General features: G+C 60.7%; 1 protein-coding gene across 1 annotated transcript in view; it reads left to right on the top strand.

Annotated features, from left to right (window-relative positions):
* Positions 1-3,902: 3,902 nt before the first annotated feature.
* CHID1 (chitinase domain containing 1) overlaps positions 3,903-12,061 on the top strand; it is a 13,493-nt gene continuing 5,334 nt past the window's right edge. Inside the window, exons 1-7 of the mRNA XM_007949289.1 lie at positions 3,903-4,013; positions 4,513-4,662; positions 5,110-5,242; positions 6,408-6,452; positions 6,963-7,069; positions 7,241-7,302; positions 8,400-8,492. Coding sequence (XP_007947480.1) covers positions 3,903-4,013; positions 4,513-4,662; positions 5,110-5,242; positions 6,408-6,452; positions 6,963-7,069; positions 7,241-7,302; positions 8,400-8,492 — 701 coding nt within the window. The remainder of the gene's footprint in view (positions 4,014-4,512; positions 4,663-5,109; positions 5,243-6,407; positions 6,453-6,962; positions 7,070-7,240; positions 7,303-8,399; positions 8,493-12,061) is intronic.

Raw genomic sequence — 12,061 nt, forward strand, 5'->3', positions numbered from 1 at the left:
AATATCGAAGCCACTGAGAGGCCAGGCCACAAGCTCTGCCTCCGAGTGCAGGTTGAGTGACCCAGGGGCTCTGGGGAGCGTGGGGTGCCCTAGACTGGATCCTGCCCTCACTTCGGCCCCAGAGTTGTAGGCTTTCTGGATTAGAGGTGACCTGCCCTCCTCTCCCTTCAAGGCCAGGGGACAAGAAAGTGGGTCCAGGTCTCAGGGTTCAGGACAGTGGCTCACCAGACCTGGACCCGCTTTCTTGTCCTCATGTGCTGGAGTCAGCTACATGCCCCAGCTCAGTATGTTAGCCATCCGCGGGGCCTTGGTTTCCTTGACTGTGTCCTGGGGCCATGGCGAGAACTCATTCACACGCAGGCCCGCACTCTGCAACTGGTCAGTAAACCTCAGCAGCATGTGGCTGTCCTGCCTCTCAAGCCACCCTCGTTTCCAAGAGTCACTTGCCCTCACGGGAGGCTCAAAGGTGAAGTTGTGTGTACCTGACCGCAACACTTGCTGAAGACGCAGCATCCCTATTGACATTGGCAGCAGACAGGGCACAGAGGTCCCTGTTTCCTGTGCCGGTTACTAAGTGGGGAGGTTGGTGTAATGGGTAAATCCAGCCTTTGGAAAATGAGCTGAGACAAAAAAGTCAGTGTGTCGTACATGATGGCACCACATGTCACAGTTACCACACGTTTACCTATCACATGCACATGTACCATATGTCTGTGTATAGCATACAACATGTGTGTACTTGCCCCACACATGCAGATATCAGATGCACACATACCGCATGGCTGCATGGTGTACCACACTAGTACTTGTCACATGCATGTAGGCTACATATCTGCATATAATGCACGTGTGTGCATATGCACCACGTTTGTATAAAGTATACTATACACACACACATATCGTGTGTAAGTGTACAATGCATTTGCATACAGTGTATAACATGGGTATCTGCACAGTGTACCACACGTGTGAGCATGCACCACACGTGTACATGTACCACACATGTACATCATGCACACGCCACACCTCTGCACACAGTGTACCATACATGTGCATAGACGTGCAAACTATGTGGCATGCGTACACAATTGTACACGTGTGTATCATGCATATGCTATAAACGTACCACGAGTGTGCGCGCAACATGTTCATGTTGTCTGTGTGCACATACCATATGTATGTGCCGTATGTATGCCATGTGCATGTGCTTAGGCATGCAGCCCACATGTACACCAGGCTGGGGTGTAGAACACGTTTCTACTGTGGGTCTACCATGGCGTTGGAGGGCCACCACTGGCACTAGCTGTCTGCCCATCAACACAGTGCTGAAGTGGAGATTCTTGGCCCGCGGATGTGGCACCTGGAATGGGGAGCGCCTGGCCCTGAGGTCATCAGGGAGCACACCCCCAACCCCCATCCACAGAGCCCACTGACGCGGGCAGGACAGCCCTCTGGTGCATCTGGAATGACTCCTCAAGGTGTCACACTGGAGGCTCTGGCCCTGATCTGGTCAAAGCATGCCCTGTCTCTGCCGGGCTATCCTCCCTCCATGGGCCCATCCACTCTCCACACGTGTCCTGCACATGCTCCCCCCCATGTCCTGCCCACCCACCTCTTGTCATGGTACAGCCTGAGGGAGCAAGTTCACCCCAGGGCCAGCCTGCAGGTATGGGCTCTGCGCTCTGCCTGCTTCTGTGGGTTCCACAGCCCACCCTCCTTCCCCCCTGCCCCTTGGTGAGATGCCCCAAGTCAAGCTTGGGGGGGCTGCAGGCAGAGCCTCTAGGGTGGCAGCAGTGCCCCTGCAGTGATGTGTGGAGGTACTGGGGTGATGCAGGAAGGGAGGGGTGCTGGGCACCCACCGCCCACCCTGCTGCTGGCCTGCTCTCCCAAGGGGTGTCTCTCCCCCCCCTCAGTGACCCAGAACTCCGAGTCCTCGGTCAGGAGGAGCATGAGCCAGAAAGGAGGGGTGTGGGAGATAGCCTGGGGCAGCAGACGGGCAGAAAGCACGGGTCAGAGCTGGTGCAGAGAGCCGGGGCAGTCTGCTGGCACACCCTGGCGGGTGAGCAAGAAGGCACAGCCACCCCTCCCATGAGCTCAGCTGCCCCTGCTCCGTGCTCGGCCACCTCTCCTGTGTGCTAGACCTTGGGTTTGTGGGTCTGCACCCACCTCCTTGGAGCTCTATCGTGAGGCCTGGTGGTCCTAGCCACCCTTCCTTCCTTGGCCAAACTGCCCAACCTGGGCCCACAGTGCAGTCAGGAGAGGCATGGGTGACCCTGCGGGCCTGCCTACCTGTGCCAGGGTCCCCTGGAGGTAGAGCCCAGACAGAGATCCCTTCCCAGCCCAGGGCTGCCATGCACTATGCCTGTGTCCAGCTGTAACGGTGTGTGTGTGGGGGGGGGGGGGTGGCGGGGTTAGTACCTGGACACATAGGTCAGTCGTGGGCCCCTGACATTTCTGAGGCTGGGATGTGTCCCCAGGGAGAAGGAGGGGACCATCAGCCTGGTCACCTTGCCCCTACCCACTCTGGGACTGCTGTCACCATTGGAGTGATGCTGTGTGTATGGGCAGTGCCCGTGGGCCTGGCGGGAGCCCTGATGGCCAGGCACCTATTTATAGTTTCCTGGAGCTGGTACTCTCACCGCCCACAGGTGGGTGCCCAAGGGCCCCCTGTCGAGGTGTTGGTGTGTCGGGGTGGAGCCCCGGGGGGCCTCCATCGCCCTTCAGTCAGTGGGGAGCATCTGGCCTGACCAGGAAGCAGCAGGGCAGAGTGGGGGGGCTTGCAGGGGGTAAGGGCGGGCACGCCCTGTTGGTCTGGCCTGGATGCTCTGGCTGAGGGAGAGCCCCCTGCCTGGCCTGGCCCATGAGCCACCTCAGACAGTGGGGACCCTGGGGAGGGGCTGGCGGCCTGTGCTTCCTGCCTGCACCTTGCTTCGGCTGGTTGGGACGGGAATGTGTGGACGGATCCCCTCTGTACATGCGCTGTTAGAGCCTCGAGGAGATGCGGGGACAGTGAGGAAGGGGGTGCTTGTTTCCTCACTCTCGTCTTCAGGAGCAGAAGGTGGCAGGAGGCAGAGTGGTGCGGGGTTGGCGGTGGGACATTTTTCTGACCTAAGATAAATCGCACAAGTCAGAAAATAAAGACAAGATGAAGTATGAAGCAAAACCGCCAGTGATTCTGGGCTGCCTGCCCCGCCCCCCCACCATGTACTTGGTCCTGTGCGCACACACCTTGTGGGAGGGCCCTGGATCGTGCACTCTGTCACCTTGGTGCCTGGAGGCCTGGGCTGCCCCGTGGGTGGGAATGGGTTCCCGCTTCTTCCTCGCTTTGCACCCAGTGTCTTCTGCCCGCAGCAGGCCCCAGCTGTCACGGGGGGCGTGTCTGGAAGTGCGTGCTGTTCCAGTCCACAGGCCCCGGCCCCAGTCAGGAATGGGATGGCACCCAGTGGAGACCTGGGCGGCCAGCCTGGAGTATCCCCAGCCAGCAGGGACATGCCGGAGGCCCCACCCATGGCACTACTTGTCATTGCTCTGTCTACCCTCACAGGCGGTGGGGGAAGTGGTATTTCGCCTGGGCTCACCCACTGCTGCAGCTGGGCCAGGGCTTCTGCCCTGCGCCTTCTCCCGCCAGCTCTGAGCTGGGAGGTGGGGAGCTGATGTCCTCAATGGACGACCGTGGTTGGTGTGGCCCCTCTGCCCAGTAGCGAGGCCCCTTCTTGGGGATCCAGGCAGAGCCAGTGTCCTGGCTAGGAGGAACCTTTGGGATGGGGTCCCACCTGCTCCTCAGGGCTGATCAGGGAGCCAAGGCCAAGCCCACGTTTCCGGGGTGAAGTCTTCCGAGCTGAGCCTTGCTCTCTCCACAGTGCCCTGGATGCCGAGGTCGGAGTCTGCTCTGACCACCTGTCATGAGAACGCTCCTGGATGTGCTGGGGCTGGCCCTGGCCTGTGGCCTCGTTCATGCCACCCTGTCCAAGTCGGACGCCAAGAAGGCTGCTTCAAAAACACTGCTGGAGAAGGTGGGGCCTGGCAGGCAAGAGCCAGACCTGCATACCCACTCGCGCCTGCACGGCCGGGGCCAACAGCACTGGCCTGGGCGCTTGGGTGGGTAGGCAGCCTCACTGCCCAGTGAGCGTCTGGGCTGGGCAGAGTGTCCTGCCCCCACTCCATCTCCACACCTGCATCCCACCCTGTCTGCATCCCTGCGCCCCTGTGTCCCCACCCCTGACGTCCCCCTGCACACACACCCGACCCCTGAGGGGAGTGTCCCCTTGGGGGCTGAGCTGCTCTTCCAGGCTGGTCCTGAGAGTAGATGTGTCACCTCCAGGGGTTGTCAGCTGCTTAGGGAGGGGCCCCATGAGCCCCCCTCAGCCCTTGTGGCCTGGGCGTCATAGCGGGTGAGGAGGGGTGGGTGCTACCTCAGGGGTAGGGGAAGGGCTGGCACCAGGAGGTGTCCCTGGCCCGGGTTGGGGCCTCTGTCACCTGGGCACAGGTGACCTGTGCATCCTCTGTCTCCAGACCCAGCTCGCAGACAGGCCTGTGCAGGAGCGGGGCCTGGTGGGAACGGACATCCGTGCTGAGGACGTGGTTCTTGAGCACCGCAGCTACTGCTCCGCCAGAGCCCGGGAGAGGCACTTAGACGGGGCTGTCCTGGGCTACATCACCCCGGTGAGCTGAAGGGCTGGGGCTCCCAGCGAGGTGAGGGCTAGATGGTGGGGCCAGGTGTGTGTCCCGCCTGGCAAGGGGAGACAGATGTACGTTCCCGCCTCCGCTGGCCACAGCTGCAGCAGGGGTACAGCCAAGAGCCCTTCCTGGAGAAGGCAGGTGAGAGGACAAGGACCTTGGGTCCGGCACAGAGGCACAGAGGCCCGTGTCTGGGAGTGGGTCCCCTGGCTCCAGGCCCAAGGCCAGGGCTCAAGAGTCGAGTGGGCACCTCACAGAGGGGCCCCCGGTGAAGGAGAACGCTGTGGTCATGAGCAGAGGCCATGGGCAGTGGTGGTCCCGTGGCTGTCCAGGGCAGGGTGGCATGCACCCTGAGTGGGCTGTCCCGAGCAGCCGTGTCCTGTCGCAGGGGCAGGTGGCACTCCCCTCACCCCTTGTCCATCTCCCCTGCAGTGGAACAGCCACGGCTATGACATCGCTAAGACATTTGGGAGCAAGTTCACGCACGTGTCCCCTGTCTGGTTGCAGCTGAAGAGGCGCGGCCGGGAGATGTTTGAGGTTGCAGGCCTCCATGACGTGGACCCAGGTCCTCATCCCCCTGCACACCCGCACTCACAAGAAATAACGTGTGCTTGAGCGTGAGCGTGTGGTGGGTGTAAGCCCACATTCGGTAGTTCTGAGTGGTGAGCGTGTAGTGGGTGTGATGGCATTTGGGTGGTGGGGGTGTGTGTGGTGGGTGTGGATGTGCACACACATTCGGTAGTTCTGAGTGGTGGGTGTGAGTGTAGTGGGTGTGACTCAACTTGGGTGATAGGTTTGAGCACGGGTGGTGGGTATGCTGTGGGGGTGGGAGTTGAGCATAGGACGGCGGGTGAATGGGTGGGTGTGTGGTGGGTGTGCCGTGAGGGTGGGAGTTGAGCATAGGACAGCGGGTGAATGGGTGGGTGTGGTGTTGGCCGTGTAGACGTGAGGGACCGTGATCAAGACTAGGCTTCATGTGCTGGCCCAGATGAGACTGGGTGTGGTGAGTGTGTCCCCATGAGGGTGACAGCTGTGGACACTGGGGTGTGACCCCCGGGGATCCTCTGTGGCCCTGTTCCTCTGGGAACTGCCCACTCAGCTCGAGGTCAGGAGTGGCCCACAGGCAGTTGTCCCTGCCCCAGCTGAGGGGCATGCATGACGCCAGGTATTCGGCCCATGTGCCCTCACCCTTTGCATGTACTTCACGTGAAAAGCCACGGGGGCGCTGGGAGGTGGGGGTCTTGAGCAAGGAGCTACTGTCCTCTGACAACACTTGTCCCAAGCATGACCACGTTCATACCTGAGCTACACCTTAGGACACCGTGCCTAGTGTGACACTTTTTGGGGAGAGAGAACTCCTAGAACACAGGAAGGTTGGCTATCTCAGGGGTCCTGGGATGGAGTGGTTTTCTCTGATGCATGAGCACTGCCAGGAAGTAACTGTGTGTCAGAAACTGGCTGTCAGGCCCCACTGCTGAGAGCCTTGGCCGGCATGGCCACTGTCCCTCAGATCAGGATGGCCCGAGATTCTGAGGCCCCTTGGAAGGTGACAACCTTGGGTGCAGCTAGCAGCCAGAGGACAAGCTGAAGACACCTTTGTGGGTCCAAAAGGGGGGCAGAGGGTCAGAAGTGGTTGGGAGGAGGGCACGGGGTCTCACTCACACCTGTGTGTGGCTGCTCGTGTCCCATGTGGCTGTGGGGTCCCTGTTATGACTCTTACTTGCCCCCAGGGTGGATGCGAGCAGTCCGGAAGAATGCCAAGGGCCTGCATGTTGGTGAGTCAGCGGCCCTGGGTAGTCGGGCTGCTTTCCCCTGCCAGCGCAACCCCCAGGGGGTCTTCAGGGTACCCGGGTCCTTCTTAGGTGGGAAACCAGCATCCTGGCCCACAGTGCAACCCCCGGGCCCTCGGCCTGGAGAGGGGCGGGGCAGGGGCAGGAGAGAGCTCTGGGGGTGGCTGAACAAGGGGCACCTGGAAGGGCTGTGACACCAGGTGATGGAGCAGCGAGGGCCGGGTCCATGCTGGAGGTGACGGAAGAGAATGGTCCTGTGGGAACCAGGGGAGGTGGGGCCTGGCCCAGCCACTGTCCTGCTGCTCCCTGAGCTGGGGACCTGGGGGGGCTGGGGTATGGGGATGGATGCTCCCAGCACTCATCCCAGGGAGAGAGGTCCTGGACTCGTGGCTGCCCTGGACGGGCTGGCCTGTCTGCGAGTCGGAGCGCTGCGGCGGGGTCATCTGCCTTGTTCTTGTCGCCGCCCTGACTGGTGGACATTGCCTGTGTCCTCAGTGCCTCGGCTTCTCTTCGAGGACTGGACCTACAATGATTTCAGGAGCGTCTTGGACAGCGAGGACGAGATCGAGGAGCTGAGCAGGACCCTGGTGCAAACGGCAAAGGTGGGAGCCAGCGTGCTCCCGCGGGGCTGGAGACACGCCTGTCCCCTGGGGCCTGGTTGTGGGCTGCACCAGGGAGGGGCAGCGTCTCTGTGGGGCCTGGCCAGGGGAGGGGAGGGCTGATCCCGAGGCCTGGTCCCTGCTGGGCCGCCTTCAGTGTACCGTCCCCTCCAGAGCCAGCACTTCGACGGCTTTGTGGTGGAGGTTTGGAGTCAGCTGTTGAGCCAGAAGCAGGCGTGAGTGGGGCTCGCAGGCGGGCGGGTGGCTGCCCCCACGGCGTGTCTGGCAGGGGCTTGGGGACAACAGCACTCCCTCACTTCCAAGGACTTGACGGGAGGCAGGGGCTCTGGTTGAGCTGGGACACTGGGGCGTGTCCCACTCAGCCAGGAAAGGAAAGGCCCGGGAGGTGAACACCCGCGCTTCCCGGTCAGGCCCCGCGCAGGAGCTGCTCCTGCCCAGCGTGGCTCTGTGTCAGCGGGCTCGCCCGGCTGGGCCTCCTCTGGCAGCCGGTGCCAAGCTAGGTGATGGCGTCTCAGCTCATGGGTTGGGTGGGCGGTTCTGGAATCAGCAATCCCCTCCTTTTCAGCCAGGCCTCTCTTGCACCTGACCCAGGGATGCCCTGGGCCCAGTGTGGCTCCTCCTGGTGTCCCTGCGGTGAGCGGCCCAGGGTGGCCCCCTGCTGCTGTCCCACTGCCACACCCCCACCCCTGCAACAGGGTCTGCAGTAATCCCGGCTCTGCCCACTGGGGGCAGTGTGGTGACGCCAGGCCTGTGCTGTGCAGGCCGAGCCCGGTGTTGCTGGTGGGCGGGGGCATTGCTGGGCAGTCCCTGCCTGCCTGATGGGAGGAGGACTGCCTCTTGCTTCTTGGCCCAGAGGCAGCACCTGGAGCCAGCTTGCCTCCTGCCCTGGCTAGCGGGCTCCAGCTATCAGCTGATAGACTCCCACCTGCCCAGCCTGGCTGCAGCCTTGCAGCCCACCTGGGGCAGCTCCTGGAGCCAGCTTGCCCCCTGCCCTGGCTAGCGGGCTCCAGCTATCAGCTGATAGACTCCCACCTGCCCAGCCTGGCTGCAGCCTTGCAGCCCACCTGGGGCAGCTCCCGCCGCCAGCCCCTCGGGAGTGAGGCTGGGCCTGAGGGCCAAAGGGGCCTTGTAGCTCTGCCTCACAGTGCTGCCAGGCCCCCCGCCCCCGCCATACTCCAGAGCAGCTGCTTCCCCAGCCTCAGACCCCCAGGCCCGCTGTGGCCTCGGACCCTTTCCTGGGCAGAATTGCCAGTGCAGGCGGCTGGGCACGGGACTGGGGCCATCCTGACCTGCCGCCCCCTCGTGTGCACAGGGGGCTCGTCCACGTGCTCACCCACATCGCTGAGGCTCTGCACCAGGCCCGGCTGCTGGCTCTGCTGGTCATCCCGCCCTCAGTCACCCCTGGGTGAGTGCCTCAGGTGGGGCGGGGACCCTGGGCACTGAGGTCAGCCAGCGTAGGGCTCAGGCCAGGCATTCCACGGTCCTGTGCTGTGAGGGTACTGAGGACCGAGACTGGGTGCCAAGGCGCAGGGCTGAGTGGGGTCAGGGCAGCGTTGATCAGCGGGCTATGGAACCCCCAAGTGGGTGCAGCAGGGCCAGGCCAGAGGAAGTGGCTGGGCTTTTAAGTGGGACCACCTGCTCTACCTTGGGCCCGAGGCGGATGTTGGACATGCAGGGAGGATGCGGTGGGCCCCCAGCCTCAGCTGCTCTTCACGAGCGTCCTTGGGGGATTGCAGCTGCCTGTGGGCCGATAGAGAGCCCCACACAGCCATTCAGGGCTCAGCACAGGCACCTACTCCTGGGGGTTGGGGACCGAGCCGGCAGGGCTGGGCGGTGCCTGCTCCTGGGGCTGCAGGCCGAGCTGGCAGGACCAGTCAGTGGTTCCCTCTTGCCTCAGCACACGCTCCCCATCCCACAGCCATGAGGTATGGGCCCTTTGCAGTCTGCCCAGCCTACAGATGCTCGATGCAGCCGGCCAAGCACATATTCTTCTCAGGTTTCAGACTCCCTGGGGCCCAGCTATTGAAGGGGGGCCTCACACTGGGCACTTACCCCTGCCGGAGGCTGTGGGCCTTAGAGGAGGCAGTCCATGGGGTGGGAGCCCTGGGCTGAGAACGGGAGCTTGGGGCTCAAGAGGTAAGCCACGGGGTGGGACGGGCCTTGGGAACTGAGGAATTAGAGCAGGGTTAGCGTGTAGGGAGATGGGGTCACACCCAGACAGCAGCCACGGGCCTTCCCAGGAGGCTCTGTGCTCTCCTACAGCCCTATCTGATGTGCTCTGAACCCCCTCCCAATGATCTGCAGGGATGTAATGCTGGTCAGCCCCTCGAAGGGCCCAGGACCGCACTGGCGGAAGAAGGGAGCAGTAGCTTTGCCAGGAGGTCTGCGTGGGGCTTTGGGGAGGCTTCTCGGGCCCCCACTGTGAATTCCTGTACCTTTTCTGTGAGCTCTTGGGGGAGGGTACTCCCCCAGCCACGGTGTAGCACGTGTGCCTGGCATCCCCCCTGCGCCCCATCTGGGTGCCACAGGCTATGCTGCTGCACCAGGCCCGACCCCAAGGTCGGCATTGCCACTGTCCATCCCCGTGGGCAGAGAGGACTTGCTGTGGGCCTGGCTTTAGCGGGGTTGGGGCTTCTGGCACCAGCTGCTGGGCCATCACAGATTAGAAGGAGCTGTGTGGTCAGAGCCCCTCCCCTGCACGGTGGGCTGCCCATCCAGACGGGGTCAGGGAGGCCTCCACCGTTCTCACCAAGGGTGTGGGTGCCTTTTTGAGTGAGTGATGCCTAGGGTGTCGTGCGTGCCTGACTTTTCCCACGTGCCTGACTTCCTTTCGGGATGAAGGGTTTCCCCTGCCCAGGAGCTTGAGATGAGGGTGGGCCAGGTGTCTGTCCGGTCACCACGCAGCTGTGCACGGACCACCCCAAGGGGAACGTGAGAACATCGCATCTGTTTCCTCCACCCCCACGGCTTCTCCCTCGGAATAGAGCTCGGCGTGTGACGTGTCAGTGTGAACAGTAACTTGTTGAAGACACTGCACCCGCACTGGTGACCACGTGTATTCCCTGAGGGGTAGATGCATGCAGAGAACCAGGCAGTGCCTGCGTGTCTGCAGGTGCTGGGGGGCGGGGCTGGCAGGCCCTCTTCAGAGGGTGGAAGGAGGATGCGGCCCTTCAGGGCACTTTCCCAGTGACCAGGGAGGGACGTGTGGGTCCAAGCCCTGGTTCCCTGGGGCCCCGAGGCAGGAAGAGCTGTGGGAATAAGTAACATACTGTCTCCTCCTGTGGGTGTGGTCGGTGTCCCCGCCTTGCAAATGGCTCTTTCCTGGGTCATTATGGAGCTGAGGGCAGTGGGAGCTGGGCTGGGGTAACCCTAGACCCCTGGCAACCGTCTCCTGTGTCTTCTTGTGTGTGTACACATCCACATGTGTGAGCATCTGTGCACATGAGCACAGGTGTGCGTAAGTGTGGGTCCTTTGGGTGAGAGTATGCCCTCGTGTGTGTGTGCAGGTGTACGTGTGGGTGCACATCCCTGTGTATGTTTTCACGTGTGAGGACTTGTGATTCTTTTGTGTGGGCATGTGTTGTTGGGTGAATTGTGTAAGCACATGTATATGTTGTCACACAAATGCATGTGTGTATTTGTGTAAAATCACATCTTCTGTGTAAGAACGTGTTCTTCTGTGCATGTCTGTATGTGTGTCATTATATGGCTGAGCATCTGTGCATGTGTCCTTGTCCATGTATGTCTTTAGGGTCGTATGTACGTCCTTATATGTGTGAAAACGCATGCGCATCTCGTGTGAGTGCACGTTCTTGTATTGGTGTCTATATGTGCCTGTGTATCTCTGTACGTATACATGTGTTTGTGTGACCATTTGTGTGCATGTCTTTGTGCATGTGTGTCCTCATGGGCATGAAGGTACATGTGTGTGTCCTTTGAGCATGTTCTTGTGGGGGTTCAGGTATACGTGTGGGTATGTGCTTCATGTGTGAGCATCTTGAGTGCATGTCCTTCTGTGTGCGTGTGTGTCCTCGTGTGAGTGTGTGTTCTTTATGTGAGCACCTGGTCTTGTGGGGGTGCAGATACACATGTGGGTGTGTGTCTGTATGTGTGAGGGTCAGTGGGTGCATGTTCTTGTGTGTGAGTGTGTGTCCTCGTGTATGTGTTTGTGCATGTCCTCATACATGTGAGGGTCAGTGGGTGTGTGTTCGTGTGTGGGGGTGTGTGTCCTCGTGTCAATGAGTGTGTGTTCTTGTGTGTGTCCTCATGCCCTCGTGTCAATGAGTGTGTGTTCTTGTGTGTGGGTGCATGTCCTCGTGTCAATGAGTGTGTGTTCTTGTGTGACTGTGTGTTCTCGTGTGTTTGTGCATGTCCTCATGCATGTAAGGGTCAGTGAGTGGGGGGTGCGTGTCCTCGTGTCAGTGAGTGTGCTTGTATGTGGGTGTGTGTCTTCGCGTCAATGAGTGTGTGTTCTTGTGTGTATGTGTCCTCGTGTGTGTTTGTGCATGTCCTCATGCATGTGAGGGTCAGTGAGTGTGTGTTCGTGTGTGTGGGGTGCGTGTCCTCGTGTCAATGAGTGTGTGTTCTTGTGTGTGGGTGTGTCCTCGTGTGAGGGTGTGCTTGTGTGTGGGTGTGTGTCCTCGTGTGCGAGGGTGAGTGTGTTCTTGTGTGTGGGTGCATGTCCTCATGTCAATGAGTGTGCGTTCTTGTGTGACTGTGTGTTCTTGTGTGTTTGTGCATGTCCTCATGCATGTGAGGGTCAGTGAGTGTGGGGGGGTGCGTGTCTTTGTGTCAGTGAATGTGTGTTCTTGTGTGTGTCCTCATGTCCTCGTGTCAATGAGTGTGTGTTCTTGTGTGTGGGTGTGTGTCCTTGTGTCAGTGAGTGTGTGTTCTTGTGTGTGTGTGTCCTCGTGTCAATGAGTGTGTGTTCTTGTGTGTGTGTGTCCTCGTGTCAATGAGTGTGTGTTCTTGTGT

The sequence above is a fragment of the Orycteropus afer genome, unplaced genomic scaffold (genome assembly GCF_000298275.1).
Source record: "Orycteropus afer afer isolate SDZICR_OR568_19922 unplaced genomic scaffold, OryAfe1.0 scaffold00244, whole genome shotgun sequence".
Lineage (NCBI taxonomy): Eukaryota > Metazoa > Chordata > Mammalia > Tubulidentata > Orycteropodidae > Orycteropus > Orycteropus afer.